The 23,896-nt window shown below is 38.9% G+C and overlaps 1 protein-coding gene across 6 annotated transcripts in view; it reads right to left on the bottom strand.

Annotated features, from left to right (window-relative positions):
• Positions 1-19,112: 19,112 nt before the first annotated feature.
• Positions 19,113-23,896, bottom strand: part of plxna2 (plexin A2) — a 142,607-nt gene continuing 137,823 nt past the window's right edge. For 5 of the 6 annotated variants that reach the window (XM_085345288.1, XM_085345284.1, XM_085345287.1 and 2 more), the window contains exons 27-31: positions 23,235-23,425; positions 22,910-23,079; positions 22,599-22,811; positions 22,130-22,280; positions 19,113-19,520 (exon numbers count right to left, since the gene is read on the bottom strand). In XM_085345288.1, coding sequence (XP_085201414.1) covers positions 19,425-19,520; positions 22,130-22,280; positions 22,599-22,811; positions 22,910-23,079; positions 23,235-23,425 — 821 coding nt within the window. In that variant the 3' untranslated portion in view covers positions 19,113-19,424. Of the gene's footprint in view, positions 19,521-22,129; positions 22,281-22,598; positions 22,812-22,909; positions 23,080-23,234; positions 23,426-23,558; positions 23,565-23,896 lie in introns of all 6 variants that reach the window. The other variant, XM_085345286.1, reaches the window with a different exon arrangement.

A 23,896-nucleotide genomic window follows, 5' to 3' on the forward strand; every position in this document is an offset into this window, starting at 1 on the left:
TTTCTCTTTATATGGCCCAACTCTTTGGCCTCTCACTCTGTGCTTTTTCCACACCCCCTTTCTAACTGCCTCCTGCCCATTTCCCCCAGAGCAACAGTCCCTCTTCCTCCCTTTACTGTGTTCCTGTGTGTGCTCGCATGATTAGCTGGCCAGAATGGGATAATGAGATGTTATTGGGAGATACTTGGCATCAGACTAAGCTTTATGTGTTGTAGTTTGTTTCCTGGTGAAAATATTTGTCTTCTTTCACAAAAGTGTGCACATTTTATGCACTGTTTCGATTTTTCTGCAATTTGGTGGTTGTGCTTAGACTTAAGAAAGGCTTCAGGTGATGCTCAGCAGAAATATGAGCCATTTCTATTGACCGGTCTATGAAAAACAAGTGCAAAAGTACAGTACAAAGATGTAAGCAAAAGTGCAAATGTAAACAGAGTTTTGAGAGAAGACAAAGAATTGTCTGCAACACATTTGACTTCAATTTGGCTAAAGATTTGCAGAAAGGCAAAAAAAAGAAAGAAGAAGAAATGGAAAAGAAAAAAGGAGAAACAGAAGCACAATATGTTGCAGTTTTGCTTTTTCATAATTCATCCATTCATTTTCTTAACTTCACATCCAATTCAGGGCTGGAGCCTATCCTAGCTGTTGTGGGGTGGGGAAGTGGGGTCCAACCTGGACACCAGTCCATTACAGGAGTCTTCTTGCTGTGAAGTGCGCCACTTTGATGATGCACATGGTAAAGAGGAGGAAGTCTTCTCATATTCTACAAAGTGTGAACTTGCATTGCTAAAAAGGCCTGTGAAAACACATGACATCACACACAAGCTTGGCTGCAGTTTTTGTGTGTCCCTGGTGGACTAAATCACCAAAAGCCAAGAGTGAGTCATCTGAATGGCACAAAAACACATGCATGGTTTGATATACTGTACTCTGCATTTTTCAAATGTCGTAACACACACACACACACACACACACACACACACACACACACACACACACACACACACACACACACACACACACACTGAGATTATAGACAAAACGTGTTTTTTTCAAAGTCGCACCACATCAGCTAAACTGCTACACTTACATGTGGGTTGTTGTAGGAGTTTGATGTGTGTGTTGTTCCACATATCTGTGTCAGCCACATCTGGAATCACTGCAGTTCCACTGCTGGGTTTTTGAGGACTGCTAGGAGACGTGCTTGTCAAACAATGCAACCATATGAAGATCGATGCAGTCAAGATCAGGCTGATGTCTGGGAATAGGCGTCCCTGGTGGTGACCTTCCATGTTTTCATAACAGCTATTTTCTAAGAGGAACTTAAAAGTCAAAAGTAAATAAGAATTTTTAATCAGCATTTGTAAAGATTTGAAGTCTGAATTTAGGACTTATGTTACGTTAATTGTTGCTCTGTCATAATCTTTGCAGTTATTTGCCATATCATGAACTTATATGTATCCAAACATCTCACTGGAAAATAGTTCATTTTCTTAACTGACTCAAAACTGTGTTTTTAATCCATGTGTTGGGAAAGCCAGTTAACGGAATAATCTTAATTGAAAAAATAATTTTGCATATATTTGTTTGAAAATTATGTTGCATTATGATTTTATTAATTACATGTCTTTAGTTATTAAAAACATTTGAAACAAACATAATTAAAGTCGGTATGACAATAAACAACTAGGTGTATTTTAAGGTCAAACCACTCATTTTCACATTATAACAGTACATAAAAATAATTGTGAATGGCTCCGACAGAAACTGATAAAAACTAAAATCAGCATAAATAAGTAAATAAATGCAACCTGGTGGATCATGATGAGGTCAAATTTCCATTAAGAGCAGCAGACCAGTAACTTATGTCAAATAGAAATCTGATCTGATTTGTATCTGTGTTTGTGCTTTGCCCCACTGAACGTACAGCATGGGTCTGGCCTGTTTACAAATCCTGATATTTCTATGAGATTTTCTCTCTTCTTCGCCCTTGCTAACTTACCATTTGACTTATTTTTCTTGAAATAAACAAAGAATTCTCTGTGCAGTGAGGAAGGCATTGCCAGGACATCACGAGGATCAGCACATGTTAGCAGAAAATCTGACCCTCAGGGCCCTTTTTTTCCTTCTTTTTTAAAGGACATTTTGGAGTTGTTGGTTTTTTTGGTGTTCTAGATCAAGCTCTGAGGAGCCGTCAGTGGAGACATACATGACATGTGAGTGATCAAACATAATTTTAGAGCTGATATTGAAGTAATATTGTTAAAAATTAAAATATATATATATATATATATATTTCTAAAATATTAGAATTCAGGAAAGACTTTAGGGCCTTAGTGAATGTTATTTTCCCTTTTCAGTCTTTCTGCCCTGGGTCATATCCTTCTGTGTTATTCTGTTCCCGTCTTCTGTGCTGTGGAATATCATATGATGAATGCTGAACTTGGATTACTTAACTTTTCTTATGGGCAAAAGTAAATTTCAGAGTGTTTTTTATTTTAAAAATGGCCTTTAATTATATAATTTCATTCAAGTGTAATACCTGTTTACATTTAGTTAATTTTTAAATTTGTCAGTTCTTTTGAATAGTTAAAAAACAGTAACTTTTATGTCTCTTCTTTAACTAACTGATATAGAGCATCATGTCCAACTTTTTACACACCATGTGAAATTTGAACAGTAGTGGAAACAACTCTGAATTTTTTGTTTCTCTCTGTAAAGCACTTTGTGTAGAAATATATAAAAAATAAAAGTGAGTAGATTAATGAAACAGTGACATTTGAACAGCTCAGTTGAAGTATTATGGGACAACATAAGATGGGATCTGAAGTAAAGACGCTTCCCTGCTTTTCTTTTCATTTGTTGAACTGGGGTGTTGTTTAGGAGCTTACAGTAAGCACAGAGAGACTCTATTGGAGAGGTTTCCTAGGCATAGAAGTCAGTGATGATTTTAGCTAAAGTGTTTAAGGAAACAACAAAAGTCCTACTCTCTGTTTCCTGCCAGTATAGTTACCCTTCAGCCCCAGTTTAGTCTCCATCCATCATTTCTCCTGAACTGAAATTCCTTTTCTGTTTCCTGCCATTCTCCCTGCACATGGTATGTGCTAACAATAAAGCATACAACTTATCAGACAGACCCAGTGATGACCTCAAGCCCACGACAGACAAACGGAACAGATCTTTCCAAGTTTTTCTGCAGGGAGGAAGACAGCAGAGGCAGGAATAAAGTACAGTTTACACCAGCCAGACTTCTGACTGAATATTCTTGAATGACGGTAGAGTAAATTTCATATTTTTGCTACCAATAACTAAACCAAAATACAGAATCAGTGTAAGAAAAACTAACTGCACCCCGACTGCTTTCATCGGAAGAGGAAAAGTAGCAGCCAGGTGCTGATAATCAAATGCACTGGACTGACTGATCATCAGCAAGTGTGGCCACTTGTATGGAAAGTGTGGCTTGTTTGAAAAGGTTGCCAGGAGAAAACCCCTTCCATCTAGAATGGCAGCACAGTTTAGCTCTACATAATTGCATCTGAACAAGCCACAAGACTTCTGGAACAATGTCCTCTGAACAGAAAACCACAGTGGAGATGACTGGCAATGATGCACAGCGGCACGTTTGGAAACACAAACACAGCACATCAGCACAAATAGCTAAAAGCAACATGGTAGTGGAGCGATGATGATCGGGGCTTGTTTTGCAGCCACAGGACGCGGGCACCTGGTAACCTTGCAGTGACTGAGTTAACCATAAACTCCTTTCTATACCAAATTATTCTAGTTTTTAGACAAGTGTCCAACAGTTTAAGCTTTATGTAACAGTAGAATAAACACCAGCAAATTCATAACAGAATGGGTTAAAAAATAAAAGAATGAAGGTATTTCAACGACTCAGAGTCCAGAAGTCAACCTGATCGAAATGTTGTGGCAAGAACTTAAGAAAACTGCGTGTTATCATTACAAACTAGCTGCAAACTTCAATGAACTGAAGCAATGCTCTAAAGAGGAGTGGGCCAAAATTCCTCCACAGCGATGAGAGAGACTGATAGCCATACAGAAAACCATTACCTCAGAATACTTGAAGTTATGAAGGCTGAAACTATTTAACTATTCACCCACACTTCAAAAAACTACTGAAATATGGGTCTACTTGGCTTTTCACACAATAGATAATGTTAAATAAATAATGGCAAAGTGTAATATGTCTAATTTAACCTCCTAGGACCTGGCGTCCACATATGTGGACATCACATTTTGGGTTATTTAGACCAAAATACTCAGTTTTGCTCTACAAGGGCCTGATATCCACTTACGAGGACATTATACTGCTACTGTTCTATCAAAATTTTAAACGAATATCCTCAAATGTGGCTCTTATTTTTCTTAAAAACAAAAATATGTTTTAAAAAAAAAATCTGGTAATTCTTTGTTTTTACAGGCAAATGTGGACGTCACTGAGTTTATCATTGATACAGTCTGTGGATGCGCCCTCATGAGTAAAACAGATTGCAAGTTGCGACAGCGATACAAACAATAAACAGATGTAACAGGTTCTGGGAACCCCCCAAAATATTTCTGCATAAATATATTTCCCATACAACATACTGCTTAATATCTCCTTTGGGAAAAGTAAAGAAAATATCTGATAGTCAGTCTTGATAATAGAGTTGGAAAAAATGTTCCTCTCTTAGTCACTCATTTAGTTCTGATATGCATGACCCTCTTTATAGAAGAGGCCCGTACTTTGTGCTTTCCAAAACACAGTTTTGTTTTTTTGTCTGAATGCAGTGCCAAAATCCTTTCCTTCTTTCTCCTCCCACCTTTAACTTTCGCTCATTCTCTCCATTGCCTTGATCTCATACAGATGTTTTTTTAGCACTCCCCTTTGGAAGAAGTCTTCTCCTATTGTTCCATACAAGTCCCATGGTCCCTGCCGACCCCGCCCAATGCCTAAAGCACACATGTACCGAGTGCAAGTGTTTCTGGAGCATTCGAAGTCTTGAATACAATATTCCGAACTGGAAAGTTAGTCAACACAGCATATTTTTTATTCCTTTTTCCTTGCACTTTTCAAAAGATTCCACAATAAACTAGAGAATGTTAATAACAACAGCCATTGCCACACACATGCCCTCATACTGTATACTCCCCTTTTCCCTCTCTCTCTGCCTTTCTTTTAGTCTCTCCACAACCTCCTTTTCAGTCTCCTCTTCATCCCCAGCTTCCTTATGTCTTTCCTCTCTTTCTTTTTTGAAAAGGGCAAACTCTACAGTCCTGTAACTAGCCCTAATTGGCTCTTATTGAGTGGCTTGGTAGACATATTGAAGTGATTTATGCTCAAGGTTAAGGGGGTTGCAGAGGTTGGGAGTGCTTTGGGTCTCCGAGATTCTACATCAGAATCCCAGGAGATTTAAATCCCCAATCCTTTTTATGTACAATATATGCATATTAATGCAGAGATAAGCACTTGCAGAGACCAAAGTATTTAGTACTTCAAAAAGCAGTTCAGAAGTCATACTTCACTTTGACATATTTTTGAAAATCCCAGTTTGTGGAGTTCCACTGAGCAATCATTTATTAGTCCAAGTTATATAACTAATCTGATTTATTTATTTGTTCTGTCACAACAGCAGGCGATGATGAAGAAAAACAGAGACAAGAAAGACAAGAACAGCATCATCTATTTTGTTATTACATTTTATTATATTTGACTGTGCTTGTTTTTAAATCTCTTAAATTATTTGTTTGAAACTTTAGATCTATTGTTGCATTCATCCCAGTCACGATCCAGAAAAAGCAAACGCACTCATTTGCGTGACACCAGATGTCTATCATATTATTGGCATCCCAAGTTGTCCTGCTATATAGACTGTATGTTCTGGGAGCACACGGTCAGATAAGGTCTGTGGATTGAATTTATTAACGTACTGGCTGCTCAGATGGCTCTCATTATATGTATCTGTTTGATTAATCTCTGGAGTGTAATGTCATGAATCAGACTGTCAGCAGTTAAGAGGTCTTCTTGTGTAAAACCTGATAATTCAAACCAGATCTAATGTTTTTTGCCAAAGTTCAGTGACTGAATTTGTGGTCTGTAGGGGCTCTATCAAGATCTACAAGAAAAATCTTATTGGAACAACATATTTAATATATTATTATTGATCTATTTTCTCACAATATTTGAGCTCAGACTCCAGATTAACATGTCTTTTGTTGAACAATTAATAGTTTTAATGGTTTGATTTCTGCTTCTTGTTTGCTTGACTTCACGAGGAAAATTTTCACAAGTTATCTCACACACAAACCATGAGATGGCACTCTAAGACCAGGCTTTTAAAAATGCCACCATCAAAGGGAAAAGATATTTCTGAACATCTCAACTCTGCACTCTTGTGGTAACAGGAAAAACTGGAGATAAGTGCATATAAAACATAAGGGCTTTGCTGTTGCCATACGATTCATGGTAATGTGGCATACACTTTGATGAAAACCTGAGGAGAAGAAAAGGCCTGAATAGTGAATACCAAACACGAAGAAGAAGAAGGAGAAATGGTTTATATTATGAAGAATCTTGAAAAAAGAAAGAAAGGTTAAAGGAAAAAGGCAAATAAAAGCCTCGGACAACATGCATCCAGGATCAGATTGGACAGCCTCCAGACTTCACAATGAAGACCTTTTCATTCAATAATCTGCCATAAAATGTCTGGTATATTTTCTGGGTATGGTGATGAGCGGGTGATGTTTTGTGTGTGTGTGTGCACATGTGTGTGTGTGTTTTGAAGCATGGAGCTATACACCTCACCCCAGTCGTTCTCTGAAGTGTTGCTCTGGGCTCGTCAGGAGACGCTCAGGTCCTCCACATCAAATATTCATTTCACAGAAACTCCTAAACCTTAAATAATTCTCAAAGAAGTGTGCCGAAAGCTAGGCCTTGCTATCCAAGGCACGTTTCTATCCGGACAATGGATTCAAGGGAGCGCAAGGAGGGAGACAGAAAGAACGGGGGGGGGGGGGGGGGAGAGAGAGAGAGAGACTGAGCGGGAATTGAATCTTTTGTACAGGCCCATAGCAGATGGCTTGCTTTAAGAGGTATCAACTGGATATACAGTGGTACAACAGGCCATGTTTAATGACAAGAGATTACGGTGAAAGAAGATTAAGTGTAGTGTAAAAATGTAAACATGTTGCTTTACACTGACAAATGCACCTCATGAAACTCAGAATTACCCAAGCACCTCATCACCTTTAACCATTTAAACTGCCACTGAGGTCAAAGAATAATTCAGTCTAAATTATCTGATCGATATCCTTTGATCTAATGCTCTTAATTTCAATCTTTTTGAAACCCTACTTTCTTTCAAACGGCACAGGCCAGGATCAGTCCTGTCAGTCTTTGTGTGATAACAGCCTTCACCAGATCTCATCTGATCTGACATTGCTCTCATCCAAGCTCTTATTCCAACCACAATTACACCATACCGGATGGATGATCTCGCACTCATTACCCCACCATATCTGAGACCCTGACTGAACAGATCTGTCCCCTCTGGTGAGTATGTGGCAGGTGGTTCATCGACTTGGCCCCCACCCCAGTCCTCGGCCCTGGCGCACTGATAAGAGCTCGGCGTGGAAAATCAGACAGCGGCGCTCTGGCCTTTCAGAAGCGAGTAGGAGAAAATGAGCCATGAAGAAAATCTGAGGTGATTATCTTTATTATCAGCCAGGGGAGTAACCGTGGAAACGGCGACCTGTGGGGAGAGAGAGAGAGATGCACAAGCTGTTCCAGCAGCCTGCCGATTGGCCCATACAAGCTCCAGTGGTAATTAACATCTGCATATGCAAACGAGTGCTCCAGCTAGGGAAATTTGGCAAGCGTTTCTCACCTGCACCCTGCGCCTGAAAGCAGCAGGGTAGTTGAGTTAGTGTCACTGTGTGCACGTGTAGGTGTGTGTGTGTGTGGACACATGGTGCACAGACACACAAAATTATATTTGTTCCATGACTTCATATTCATAACACATCCCTGTTCCTGGGTGCACTTGTGTATTTTAATGTCCCCGTGTATTTGCATAGCTGAAAAATACTTACCCCTGCACTTTCTGGAAGCACAGTTGGTATGGGTGGACCGGGGGGTACTGGGTCGAATTGACGCCAGCCACCCACCTCTTTGTTTTTGCTGTGCACTGCTAAAAGAGATGAGGCCACACAACAGGAGGCTGTCAGCAGCCCTGCTGTGAGAGCCTCATTACCATCTCAGGGAGCTTGGACAAGTCGCAACCAGAGACTGATCATCAGCCTTACTTGCTAAAAGGGACAGCCACAGTCCTCGGAAAAGTCGAAGAACTTCTTGTCAGCAAATGTCATTGGGAAAGTTTCTAGATGCCCATGCATGAGAGAAACGTTCAATTAATACCTGTACAATTTCCTGTTTCTTATGAACATGTTTACACAATCCCCAGGCCTCATATTGCAGATTAAGCACTAGTTTGTTCACACGTGCTTTCAAACAACCTTGCACACACTGACAATTACGTACACACATAAAAATAACACATCCAGTAAATAGTAGAACACGTGCTGGTGAATGAGTCTCTGACCTGTGAATCATGCAGTGCGCCAACAGACGTGGCGGTGTGTGTTTTGCTGTGGCGTTCTAATGAGAGAGAGGATCGTATGGGGCAGGTGAGATGGGCTGCAGAGCACAGCAAGAATGACAGCTCCAACAGCGGGAAGCCACACTATAAATAGAGCCTGTGCTGAGTCCCTATAAAAACTGGATTCATGTTAGTTCGAAATTTCTTTCAGAGCAACTTCAACAACCGCAACCCATATTTCTCTTTTGTGTTATATTAAGCATGAATAAGATTTCTTAAGGTTTCTTATTCTCTGTGTCAAAATGAGTCTTTCTTTACAGTCAATTACTTGGTTTGTATTTTTCCTTTATTTCAAAACCTGGTCTGCATTTTCTCTTCCTACCATTTTTCCTTTTTCTCATTTTACCCACACTCTCTGTGGGCTTCTATTTCATGAAATTAGAACACCACCCATTATCTTTTCTTCTAATGTATTTTCAAACATTACAGCCATTACAATCGCAATGACTGTAGCATTATGACAAGAAATTGATATAATCAGCGTGGTATCTTTTAAGAAGGAAATGTATCTGCTTTCCAAAATATACTAGATTGCTTATTCGTCTTAGCCAGAGGTAATGCAATTAGTGGCAGCACGCACTTGCTGATGTGATCTATTTAAGTCTTATAAACAGCATATTTTTTATTGCTATTTGTATTTGTAAATGATTGTAAGAAATCCATATTGTACAAATACTTGATTCATTCCACCTTCCCTTCTAAAGTCTGTGGACATTACTGGAATGCAGGACTCAGGAGAAAGCGATAAAACTAAAAACCACAGCTTTATTGCTGGCACAAAAGCCAACAAAAAACAAAAGCAAAACTATAACAGAGCACAGAACAAACCAGCTGACTGACTACAAACAGACAAAAAGCCAAGTTTGACAGACGAACAGACAGACACAGCACCCACAATGAGGGCGAACATGACAACAAACAGCAGGAGACGCATACAACATATACACAAGAGGGTGATCAAGGGAAATGGAGACACATGGAGACACAGCTGAACTGAATCACTGCTAACGAGTCAAATCAAGCAAAACTTAACATGAGACACACACACACGTACTGAGACTCAGACCAAGACGTGAATTTGACACTGGTACTTGGGATAAACAGACATGGTGGCAAGACAGAAACATGGGGAGAAACACAAAGAGAGGGACATGGTTATAGGTAGGGAGACAGGACTACAAACAACTTAACTAGACAAGACAGAGAATGCAGACAGCCATGGAGACAGAACACATAGAGACTAGACAGACGTGGGGAAAAAAACCAAAACATGATGGCAAGTCAAAAACTTTCAGCAAACATTTAAACAGCCATGAGAATTGGAAGCACAGAGGTCCAAAAAATGTATTAGGGATTGTTTTACTTAAAAATTAATATACACAGATTTCAACCCTATTTCTTAGAAATAGGGTTGAAATCACCCCTGGCACCCTCACATTAATTATTTCAGATTTTGCCTTGTAATCCAGGCTGAGAATCCTACCCAGAACGAATGGGATGTCAGCTTTATGCAACTACTTGTAAAGGCATTACAGGGCGTTAAGTCCCGCATGGATTTGAATTGGTCTCAGCAGTACAGGATTAGAAGCAGCAGGGATTAGACCTTCCCTAGAGAGAGAGAGACAGAAAAAAACTGAAGAGATGGCCAAAGGACTCAAGATATAGAACACATATTGCTCTATACACTGACTGCCCCAAGATGTTAAGCAGCACAAAGCAGGTTTATGACAACTCGGTGAGTTTTGTGAGACTACATCTTTCAAGTGTGTCATACAGAATGAATGATCATCCATAAAACAGATCAATAGATTCTGTTCAATCTACTTTTATATCAGGCATGACACCGTTAGATAGTCATATGATACAATAAGACTATCTAATAATGGTGCGGTTGTCGCACAATTTATTTTGTCATTGTTTTGGTTGAAAGGAGCCAGCAGCCACAATGTCAGTGTGACATTATTACACAATGAGCTGTTAAAGATGAAGAATCTTACTTAGACTTCACACTAGCATGGGCACCTAAACCTCCTTTCTGTTTCTCACTGTACCCATTTACTTATTCTGCAATCTTCTTTAATAAGTAGAGTGATCTGATGCCTTATTCTCAGTCATCCAACTTTTTCTCCTTCCACCAGAATTAAGAGGATAAGTAGTTGCCAGATTCTCCTAATCAAATGCACTTGGTTAATTAATCAGCAAGTGTGACCACCGCTATAAAAGACTCAGGTGTGTGTTACACAATGCCAAGGAGGAAAGACATCAGCAGCGATCTTAGAGAAGCGATTTTTGCCCATCAATCTGGGAAATGGCCTGTATTTGTAAAGCGCTTTACTAGTCCCTAAGGACCCCAAAGCGCTTTACACAACCAGTCATCCACCCATTCACACACACATTCACACACTGGTGATGGCAAGCTACATTGTAGCCACAGCCACCCTGGGGCGCACTGACAGAGGCGAGGCTGCGGGATACTGGCGCCACCGAGCCCTCTGACCACCACCAGTAGGCAACGGGTGAAGTGTCTTGCCCAAGGACACAACGACCGAGACTGTCCAAGCCAGGGCTCGAACCGGCAACCTTCCGATTACAAGGCAAACGCCCAACACTTGAGCCACGATCGCCCCATGTAGGGTTGTAAGGCTATTTCCAATCAATATAAAGTTGCATCACTATACAGAGAAAAAGATTATTCACAAGTGGAGAACATTCAAGACAGCTGCCACTCTTCTCACAAGTGACCGTCTGACTAAATTCACCACTAGATCAGACTGTGGGATGCTCAGAGAAACAGCAAAAAACCCAGGAGCTCCACATCAGACTCTGTAGGCCTCATTCAGCATGATAAACATTAAAGTTCACGACAGTACAGTTAGAAGAAGATGGAGCAAGTATGGATTGTTTGAAATAGTTGCAAGAGGAAAGCCTCTTATTTCTTAAAAGAAGATGTCAGCTTAAGTTTGCAAAGTTGCATCTGAACCATAAGATTTCTGCAACAATATATTTTGGACATTTGAGGCCAAAGTGAAAAATGTTTCACCATGATGCTCAGTAAACATGGTGGTAGGTGTTCATTTCAAATGCAAAATTCTCTCCTGGTAGTTTCACAGACATTTATCTACAAGATTAACAGAACTTGGTCTGAAACAAACAACTAACCAACCAAACCAGTGAAATTAATAGAAAAGTAACGGTAATGCAAATCTTACAACTAAAGTATACATTTCTTTGAAATTAATATTCAATTAAATTAAATTCAGTTTTACTTATGTAAAAGCTTCGTAAATTTGTAAGACATGTATACTTTATTTCAGATGAAAAAGTGTGGATTTTAGCAGCACTCTGCTGTTCATTAAAAAAGCTGTTTTCTTTTTTCAACAAGTCCCCCCAAAGTCCCCCCCAGCTCTGTGTACTAGTTGGTGCCACTGAGTCTGAGTTTCATCATGGTATATTATTGTGAGAGTGTGGTTTGCTCAAACTCAAGCTTGGAGCATGATGCGACTTTCAGCAGCAGCTCATTTTAGAGGTGCCAAGGGGAGCAAGGGTGATTGGTGATCGTTCAGAGATTCATCTTAATAAAACATGAGCTGTTCTGTAAATAGTGTTAGGGTGATTACTCAAAAGTTACTCAAAAGTAATGCTGTATGTAACTTAATTACTTGCTGGAAAAAGTAATTAGTTTCACTGATCACGTCACTACTTTCTGTTACTCTGTAAAATGGCCTGAAACCCATTGTCTCATAATTAGCAGTTAACAATATAAACCACAGGCTACAGTCCCAGACAACAACACAAGACACGCATACAATGTTTCTTTTAGCTCTTACATACAAACACAATGCTAAGTTGAAAACCACCTCAAAGAGACCTTAAAGCGATCTCCACAGTGATTTTAATTTAGAAACATAAACAGGCAGAAATGGAGATTTCAAGCCTGACTGCTCATCATCGTCTTTGTTGCCTGCTGAGGATCAGGGTGTGGGTGCTCAGATGGGGTCACCATACACTCAGCTTTGCATTATTTGTCTTTACCGTCATGCTCTTGTCCTTTTGTGCAATAACAATAAAGATAATGTCAACACTTTACTTCTGAAATCTGATGTGAAGGAAAAAAAAAACATGTTTGGTAACTTGGCTGAGGAACAAGCCTTTTAATTTCTTTTGATTATTTGTATATTTTAGTATACTTTTGTTTTGTTTCAGAACTTATGAACAACTGTTTTTTTTTCCAGTCACCACAAATATATCATTTTCTAGAAAAAGATGCAGGAAATTAAATAGAATAAATAATTTAAAATGAATGGTTTGAAAAAGTCCTCCACCACTTCTCACTATCTATAGTAGATATGCATTTAACTATACAAGTAGTAATATTTTACAACTCTTTTACCAGTAAGAAGTGAGGAAAAATTAAGACTTCCATGCAGAGTGAAGACAGGCAACACAAATGGCATATTTTAATCTAATCTAATTTGTTTTGTTAAATTGTTAAATAGTGGAGGAGGAGGATGATTTGGGTGGGTGAGCGGAGGGAAGCATAGTCCCTGATTGCCTTTTAGTAAAAGTCTCCATACGACGCTGGTTTTTAGTATAGATGAGAATCATGACTTTATTTTTTACAAAGCTGTTTCTGTTTTGTCTTAAAGTATCAGCTAATGTTAAATTATTGTTTTGTAAAAGAAAAGGAAAGCAGCTCATGTTGGTCACTTATCACAGTTCTCCTCTGGTTCCCCTCACACCTGAAATTCATTTCTCACTGGTGTCTGTTACTTATTGAGTTAACGATGCTAAAGCTGTGACTGCCATATCCATACTGCTTCAAATTTGTAGTGTCTTCAGAGTCAGAACTACAGATAGCTTATAGCTGACATTTACACAGCTCACTCTGCTCCTCGTGCTCTGTTCTTTTTTTTTTCTTTTTTTGGCAAAAGAAACAACTTTAAATGTTATTTTACTGCATATTTACTTTTTTATTCTGTGGAAATTAATAATGCCTAATTTCACAACACATTCAGTTTTTGCCAACTTGCAAGTCGCTGTCTTGCAGAGAAGCTACAGCAGACTACGACACATGGGACATCTCTCACCGAGTTGGACTATGGTGGAAAAATGTTGGTCTGAGTCTCCCTTTCTCTCAGATTGGCACAAATGTAAAAATCCTGTTTAAGATCAAGTTTTCAAGGCAACTGATGTCAGCAGGACTATGCTAATAAAGAAAGAAGTAAATAAATGATACCACTCTGACTTTTACTAAACTTAACAGAGTTGTGAAGCAAGGTCAAGGAGTAGCCATTAAACTTTTTGTTAACCTGTTTTCATGCTTTCTGGCTTCCTCAAGTACAGTAGCATCAAAATATAAATTATATTTTCTTGCAGAACCAAAGAAAAATGTATATTTATAATGTATATAAAAAGGTTTGCATAATAAGCTGAAAATGTGTAGCAGTGGCATAAACCTTTACAGTCAAAGCTGGAGTGGACTGCAATGTCTGAGTCAGTGAGCGTGGAGCACAGATTGGATGTAAAAGATGGTTGTAGTTTCACAAGTGAAAGTGCTTTGAAACAACCTTCTTTCATTAAGCCACTAGGGTGCATCTCCCCATGCTTATACAAAAGCAAAGCAGTTCAACAAATTTATCATCCTCTGCATCTTACAGTTTTTAAATTACAAAACATAGCCTATGGTGCTGTAGACTAGAAGGAAAAGGAATGACAGCTGTGGTAAAACCTACATGTAGGTCATATATATGATATATATATATATATATGATATATATATATCTCTATCTATCTATCTATCTATATCTCTATCTATCTATCTATCTATCTATCTATCTATCTATCTATCTATCTATCTATCTATCTATCTATCTATCTATCTATCTATCTATCTATCTATCTATCTATCTATCTATCTATATAGATAGATAGATAGATAGATAGATAGATAGATAGATAGATAGATAGATAGATAGATAGATAGATAGATAGATAGATAGATAGATAGATATATATATATATATATATATATCTATCTATCTATCTATCTATCTATCTATATATATATATATATATATATATATATATATATATATATATATATATATATCTATCTATCTATCTATCTATCTATCTATCTATCTATCTATCTATATATGAACAAACATAAAAATATATAACATACTATGCCCACTGCCCACCATGATTTAAAATCAAAACCAAATAGTTGCATACATTTTTGAGCCACTATGTAAACAAATGCTTACTGTGATAATAATGCATGTCTATTTGGGGAAAACAAAATACAAGCTTCCTATAGCCGTGTAGAAACCGATGCAGCACTGTTCTTGCTGTGCAACAGTTAGAAAAATGAGTGAGAATACTTCCTTGGAAATATAATTATACATTTATGAATTGAAAACAGCCCTCCGGCACAGTACTGGCGAACTTTAAGCTCTGTTGGAACTGTAGCTCTTGGGGAGAAGAAGGAGGGGGGCAACCCCTGCCTTCGGAGATACAAAACACCTGAGGACTCGCTTCAGAACCAGCTGCAAGTCGTCTCTCTTTCCATTGGCTTAAAACAAAGACAATAACGTGATAACTGATTTTTGGTTCTACGCAATTTTTAACCAGCAAAGTTTATTTATATATAACAACAGTACAAAGTGAATCCTTGGCTTGCAAAATAGGTGTGCTTCATATTTACATTAGGTACACAATAATATATTATCATAACAAAATCAAAGCAAATAAAAAACAAGAGAACAACCTTTTTAAATATTTTAAGTTTCTTACAATTTTTCACAACACTTTTATAAAACAAGAACAGACAGCCATTATTATTATTATAATCATCATCATCGCCAGTAATTACTATTTTACAGAACTCCAGTGTCTACAAAGGGTTTGTTTACAATGTGTTTATAATGGAAGGATACTCATTTAATACGTGGTGAGCAATACACTGATCTGGATTTTTCAGTTCCTGTCTGATGCCAAAAAGCAAACACAAGAAATGCTAATTTAATTCTTTGTTTTGTATAAGGAATGGCATACGCCAGTCGAAGCCACGACACCATCTCTTCGGCAGCACACTTCACCAGGAGCCAAAAAGAGCACAAAGCATCTTCAATTAGTAATCAACTTCATCTGAAAAGAGGTTGTGTTCATGAGCATCTCTCCATATCACACAACTGGCAGTCAAATGGGATTCTGCACTGCAGAAAGAGTAAACAAACTTCTTTTCTTCTCAGTTCAAACTGAATTAAAAAGGTTTCTAGAAATGAGCATACAGCATGGAAACAAGCTATTATTTAGTAACAAAAAAAAAAAAAATTTCACAAAAAAAAGGTGCATTCAGCTGTGATTTAAGACATCTGCAAATGGAAGAATTGCCATTAGGCTGATGATGGTGCAGATCGATATGGAATACCAGGCATGACTAAAACATAAATTGTAATGCATGCAAAAAAATCACACACAAAGACAAAATAAAAAAAACAATCAAAGCCATTCTTCACCAACTTGTGTGCCTGATTTTGTTCATCACTATTCTGTATAGGGCGAGCTCATCTAAGAGTTGGAAGGACTGTAATAAACATACATTTTATTCCTTGGAGAAGGAAAAGGCATTTAGGTCCTGTTAAAATGATAAAAAGCATCACTTACATAAAAGCAATGTGAGGTATGAGGAGGATACAATTCTATTCGCTGAAATTGGGAAGACACCTTAATCAAAAGGAAGAAGATTTCTGCTTTGAGTCTGTACTGTGTGTGTAATTGTGTACCTGTAGATGTTGAGCAGAGGATTAAGTAGCAAGAAGGTACAGAAGTGTATTGCGTTCACAACACACAGAAAAAACTAAATAACTTATGGCAAAACTTTAACATTATCAATAGTTACTAGATCTGGGCATTACAATTTAAACGTTATGGATCTCCCAAGTTCAAGAATATGATCTTATGATCATGAACAGATTTCATTACTAAAAGATCAGTTCTCGTACTTTGTGAAATAAGTTATTGCAAACAACATACAAAGTTTTCGAATCAATGTCATGTTCACTGCAAAGAAAAAGAAACCAAAAAACTTAAGTTTAAGAATCAAACTCGGCTAAGGCAGTTATGTTATAAGTTATCTAATATCTTCTCTTTTGTGTTGGCAAAGCTCTTCTGTAAGAAGCTGCTTTTTCAGATGAATAAACAGATGAAATGGTCTTTCGTAGTTCTGCCCCCACTGGTCGGGTACAGTCATAGCACTCAGTCGTCACCTCAGCCTGCATTTCTCCTTGCCTGTTAGTTTGATGTTTTTTTTTTTTTTCTTTACATCTCCTGATCACACTGTGAACACAACTGACTCAGATCAAAGAGAAGCTTCAAAGCTGGAGTAGGAAACTAGAGCTAAAGGGGTTTTCACTCTTTCTACCTCTCCATTGCTCCTCATTTCTCAAGACTTCTCTTCAAACAGCTCAGGGTGCCGAGTACTGCACGAGGCAACGTCTACCTAAGCAAGGCCACAGCCTCTTCACCTTTCCTTTTACTGCATCTCACTAAGACAGTTCTCAGCCGAGTGCCAGGGCCAGGTAGCAGTACCAAAAAAAAAGAAGAACGAAAAAAAGAGAAGAGAGAGAAAACAAACCTAACGGGCTCTGAAGCACTGAAAGGACGGTGCCCTAGATGAGAAGTAATAGGTATGGGAACACTAAGCAGGTGGGTATCTAAGGCCACGGAGAAAAGAAGCACCTTTCACCCACCTTTATCATGCTCTCAACACACACAATTGCAGTACACTGTACAACTCTTTACTACTACCTTTTTTTCAAGTACTTGATGTAAACAACAAGCAAATATATATTTTGGAAGAAATGAAATAACCTATCCAGAGGATGAAATCTACAGTTTGTTGTCATCCAGCTAAAGTCTGGAGAGTTACATAAGCTTCTAAGCTTGTTAATGTTTGGTTCAAGTCAGGAGATGCATCACATGACACAAAACACACTTTAACTCTGTTTTTCTTCTTATTCTCAGTTCTCTCGCCCCTCGCTTATGTTTCGTACCTTTAGTGAGTTTGAAAACTCACCATTCCAGTTTTTAAGTCTTCTGTTTTAACTGAATATACACTCAAATATGCGAGTGTTGCTTCCTCTGTAAAGCATAAACCGATTGTGATACATTTGTGAACTACTTGAAATACCGGGATCTTTTGGCACTTTGTCAAACTAGGCCCACGCAGACTTCTTATTATCTGTGCGAAGACATGTGGTGGTTAGGTAAGATCTTCCATCAGCTAACATTTCAACTGGCCAACTAGAGTGTGACTCACTGGCACTTGAGAAAAATAAAAGACGGACCCTCAAACACTTTGATGTGTGACACCATGCATGCAAATTACACAAAAGGTTGATCGAGGTCCTGAAAAGATAAAAAAAGTGGACATAAAATGTGAGCACAGAAACCAGCTGCTTTTACCTGCTCTTTTCAAACTGCCACTGTACCTCTGGATACTGCAGCCTACGCCACAGGCTTTACAGCATTAACAGACACTATAACGATGCACACTCTTCTTTAGAAGGAAAGCAATTTAGGCCAAAAGAAGCAGTTGGATGGAACAGGGCCGGGATGAACAAAATTGAGTTCTTCACACAACAAGCTACAGGAAATATCTATGAAGCTCAATTCAAATGAGCCAATTTTTGTAGTAAAACTTAAAACAGACAGACAAAGATACAAAATGAAAAAACAAAAATTTGTACATTCACATACAATGATTGGCAAGTATCAACTGGTACATACACAGATGAGCTAACTGCTGTAAAGAGCCTTTGATACCAGAGTGATCCTTATCTGAGGTCACCTCCTAATTACACTACAGATTTAATCATCTTCAGTTTAGGTGCAAGCATGCTGGCTTAACTTGTGATGACCACCACATGTAGAGTTCTGTTAACTTTTATGTGATGGCCACATGTTTTATGATTTCCTATACATATCTGATTAAATAAAGACCAGAGGCTTTGTCCATGTTGCGTGAAGCTTCAGTCCAAAGAGAGGAGTGAGAGAAGACACGAGTCATGGCCCATTTTATTATCACGCTAATCTAAAGTGGTGTTACGCGCTTTGCATCTTTACATAGCAACACTTTTGGGATCCGAGGTGGATATTTTGGAACCGCAACTGATAATATTCAAATGTACAAAGTACAAAAATAAAATCTGAGAACTCTGAATGCAATCTCAGCTGTCCAACATGAGATCTGCTCTTCTACTTCTCGCCTTTTTTCTCTCCGCCTCACACTTAGCCACGAGTTGCTAGAGAATAAATCTGTTTCTCCATTTCTTGTAGGAGTCTTCCTCAGTATGACACAAACACACACTCATGCACACCCACACTTTTATGCACACACACACTCACGGAACATACAATTCCCTGTCAAACAGAGAAGATGTCCTTTGTGGAAAATTAAAGGAAAAAAATAAATACAAGCCATGTGGTTCCCTTCTCTGGTATAGTCTCTCATGCCAAAAGCTCCAGTTGCAGGGAGGCCTCCGTTTCAGTCTTCGGGCCCTGCGTTGGCACCGTCATGGAAGGAGGTGGGAGAATTACAAACTCAAGCAGTTGTATGTTTGTCCAGCTGTAGATACAGAGGTCCCAGGTCTGGTTCATGGTTTCAGCTCCCATCATGAGAGGTAAGTAATGCAAGACCTTTTTTGGTAGGTCACGTAAAGACTGTGGTCCTCTCTCTCTCTCACTTTCTCTCAGTAGTAGTCACTCTCAGCTTTCAAAGGACATGGCAGAGATGAGCTGCTCCACTTTGTAGGCCAACCTCTGCTTCCTTGCCTGTTCATCCTGATCCAGGGCTGCTGTGATCTGTGCATGACAAACCCCGCCCAAAAAACATCATCAATAAAAATATACTGTGAAACACTTGCTTGTTAGGATTTGTTCACAAATTCAGATCTAGTTACATTTAAAAGAAAATAATACCAATGCGCTTTTTAAATTTCTTTTCCTTTTCTTTTCCCAGATTTCTATATGGACATCAGATAAAAGAAAAAATAATAATTCCATCACTCCCTTTGACTTTGACAGCTTCGAGAAATATTTGTGCACGAGTCTTTCGCTTTTTATCTTCTGAGCCCCATCTTTTAAATTTGGCATTTGTCAAGTTGGGTTCAAAAGACATTCAGACAGGCTCTCCTTTTCATTCTCTCATCTAGTGTCAGCCTTGTCATAATAAATCTGTGTAAGAGTGATGCCAAAATACATAGCGAGAGCCCTTCATATGCATTACCTTTGATATGAATCCCTGTATCCAGATGCTGCAGCCATTTGAATACATGCTTTCTGGTGGCACTGTGCATCTATTTGCTACTCTTGGCTACACTTGAATGCTGTGCTTTACTTAATTATTAATATTTTAAACAAAATAATTCATCGACCCATCTTATGCAATATGCATTTTAAAAAGTTCTGAGGTAAGGGATGAATAAAAAATGAAAAAAGCAACAAAAAAAAGTGTCATCTTCAATGTACCATTTATCCCTGTCGAGTGACATTTCAGCTCACTCATTTATCGTCTTTGGTTTTATATGCAGGCTCAATGAGTTATTTTGTTCTAAAATACACCAAAATATCTGGTATTTTAGACACTGTGTTATTTAAAAATATTTTCTCAATGTCCAAAGAATGTAATTATCGTAGCAAGAGCTTCTTTTTGATTGGCTTATTAACCCTTTCTGTAAATTTGACTTGGAAATCATATCAAGAACTGCTTTTTTTCCTTTTTTTAGCATACCATGGCAAACCTTTATTTGCTGCCTGTCCAGATGCATAACACAGAGTCTGACTTGCCCACCTACCATCATCCACTCATCTGCGTAAGTGCTCTTAAAGGCTGGCAGCTACGTAACAGAACGTTTCCTCCTCCACTTTGGGCCCGACAGCAATCTATAATTAATCTGCAGCTCTGTACGCAGGTGTAGCTCCCACTGCAAACTCCCAAATCCATTTAAGCAAGCTGAAGCTCTGGTCTGGTTAGCCTGACACACAACCTTTGTGAAGGGCTGAGTAAGAATGAACAACTGTTAATGGTGCTAGATGAGGTTTTTACGCACTGCACTCTGCTAGATACTGCAGGAGCAATGGTGCACGTATGTGTGCGAAGTGAGTGCGTTTGTGTCCCTGTGCATGTGTGAATCAGACAATGGCAACTGCAGCAAAAGCGAGCATATGAGATTTATGGCGAGCAAAGGGGAAGCTGACTGGATAATGGATAAAAAGAGAAGGAATGCACAGGGAGGAGGTAGAGAATAAGAGAAAAAGAGAGAGGTACTATGGTCCAACATAAAGGTCAAGTTAAAGCTTCCCAGAGGATGTGCTGACATTAGAAGCCGAATGTCTCTATAAATGCTCTCTCTTTCTTTCTCATTGTCTTCCCTCCTTTTTTATGCTTCCTGCGATCTGAGAGGATGTGTGTGTATTGCCCATGAGTCTGCTCATGAGAACCCTATATGACAGATTGTCTACTCTAACTCGGCACCAGCAAAAGGACAGAGCAACATGCTGAGAGCTTGTAGACATTCACTTTCTTCTCTACAGATCAAGCGTGCTGCCTTGTTAAGCCCAGGTCTCGCTAGACCTCTAGGGTTTGGGGAAGTTTACTGAAGACTCTTAGCTGACCTCGCCAACCTTTTCCAGTTATGAATAGTCTGGAAGCACCAAGGGCAAAATATAAGAACATTAAAGTGCGGGGCAAATTTGTGGCACGCCTCTCGTTCAAATTACGCTCACAATCTGCCAATAATTAGCAGCTGATTGAGTAAGGCGGCAGCTCATTACGCAATCAGTGCCTGGGACTGCCCTCAAGGTAAATTCTGTAAATGAACGAGCTCAGAATGTAGTTCATAGGAAGGATTTATCACAGAGTAACAAAAGTTTAACAAGACTGAGATTCAACCTCACCTGAGAAACACGCCAGTATAATAGATCATATTGTATAAAACTTATTTTCAGGAATTTACGCAACACATGCAGTTTGACATATTACAAAAGAGAGTGAAAATTAGAGACAGTAGAGCAGGTTGAGGAATATGTTGTTAATATGGGCAGTGTTTAACTAGGACAGAGGTACTTTAATTAGCAAATACCCACATTCCTCATCCCTCTTTCTAAAATGCCAAAATAGTCATAACTAGCTGGAATTGATAAGTACGTTATTCATTATTTGTGCTTTTTTATTGTCTGCAATCAAACACACATCCCTTTACATTCCTTCTGTTATTCTCACACAAATCCCTGTATACTACAGATAGAGGTGCTATTCACTGCTGAAACACTGGCTGCTCTTCAGTTGTTATGCAAAATAAGTGTAATCAAAACAACAAAAACAAACACCTAAAACAAGAAAAAAAAAGGAGCACAATGCCAGACACACAATGCATCTGAATGACAGGTTTGAGACCACTAATATCGCTTACCTCTTCACTGTATTTGCTGACGTAATAATAGATTTCGTTGAGAGCACTGAGCATGTTGAACTCTGTGGAGTGGAGTCTGGCTTGTTCTGCCAAATAGGCATTCATGTCCTGGTCACTAATGGCTGGCAGCCGGTTGATGTCGGCATAGTACCTGGGGATACAGACGAGGGGAAACGTCACAGACTCGCTGAGTCAATGCGATAGTTCAACTGAGGCTTAAATTCTTTTATACAGTATTTCAAATTTGGATCCATTATATCACTTTCACTAACAATGAATGCCTGCTAACAGTCACTGACAAAGCTTTTACTGAATCTGGCTGAAAAATGAATACATGAAAAAAGAGCATTATGAATCAGTTTCCCCAAAGATCCAACTCTCATTGTATGAGGATACAAAAAAAATAAAAAATAAAAAAAGATGTGGGGGGTGTTAGCATGGTGTATTAAGTGAATGTAACGGCCCCTACCTCTCTACCCAGCTCTTGTAATTGGGGATATCTTTAGCATAGAGCAGCTTATTTGATGGAGAGTCTTTGCCCAGGCGGTGCTCTGAGGTGGAGCAAGAATCCATGAAGGTTTGCGCTACTACAGACAGACAGGCGTCCGTGATGCTGCTCTTATGGATGTCAAAGACAAACTGCGGGTTCTTGATCACATTTACCCAGAAACGCAAAGGAAGGCTGGCAGACAGAAATAAAAATAAGGGAAATACAGAAAGGCGTTAATAGATAGTCACATGCAATCTTACTTTTACTGTCTTTAGTAGAAAACCCCTTACCAATTGCTTTTCCATGTGTGACGTACGTCTGTGTCGTGAATGCCGTGTTTGTCTGCCTGCTCATCCAGGAAGTCAAACATGTATTTGATGGCCAGGGGAAGGGTGCTCCCTCGGTGGACTGTACTGAACAACGTCTCAAACAAGTCATCAACAAATTTTTGTAGTGTACCCTAGTAGAAGAACGAGAGTAAAGAGATTAACAATGCATGAGCAACAAGAAACAACGATTATAACAGAAGAAAAATCCACTGTGAACGCAGCATTATCATAAAAAGTGACAAACTTTTCCGTGGCCACAGAAATGTATGAGAGAATACTGACGTACCTTGGTTGCTAGCAGTCGGGTCAGATAAATCTCAGAGACCATCTTGCTGCCACGATCTCCTTCCTTCTGATCTCCATGCTCGTGGTTTTTCACCAGATGCCAAACCTTTACACCACTTTCTAGATCGGGGGTAATCATGGGAGCACGTGATCGGAGGCTGTCTGGACTCCCGGTGTAGCGGAATGAAGAGTCTGTCCAGGACAGGAAAGAAAAAAGGAGAGGAGGAAAAAAAAAAGCGATAGAGAATTATTAGCAAGCCTAAATGACTGTGATTAAAAAAAGCTTCCCTTAGGTGTAGCATCATCATGTAAATTTAGCATGCACTCACACCTACTGTACATAGAACACCCACAAACAAACCCACACAAGAACACACATACACAGCCCCTTTCTCATTTCCATCTCTGCTTTGTAACTCATTACACAGCCGAATCCTCTGCGCTCCTCCTCCTCTAAGCCATGCTATAAAGGAAATTGCAATAATGGATAATTTCTAAGAACAACAAAGTAATGAAAGGGAGGAGGAGTTGTGGTGTCTAGCATTGCACGGATTAGTAATAGCCATCTTGAGACTTGAATCTTAAATGACACAGAAAATGGATGAAAACAAGACTTTGACCTCTGTCCTTCACATGCAAAACCAAATTATTATTGTGCAGGAC

Source organism: Diplotaxodon limnothrissa, linkage group LG20, assembly GCF_057381915.1.
Source record: "Diplotaxodon limnothrissa isolate DT_005_m linkage group LG20, D_limnothrissa_male_GT1.1, whole genome shotgun sequence".
Lineage (NCBI taxonomy): Eukaryota > Metazoa > Chordata > Actinopteri > Cichliformes > Cichlidae > Diplotaxodon > Diplotaxodon limnothrissa.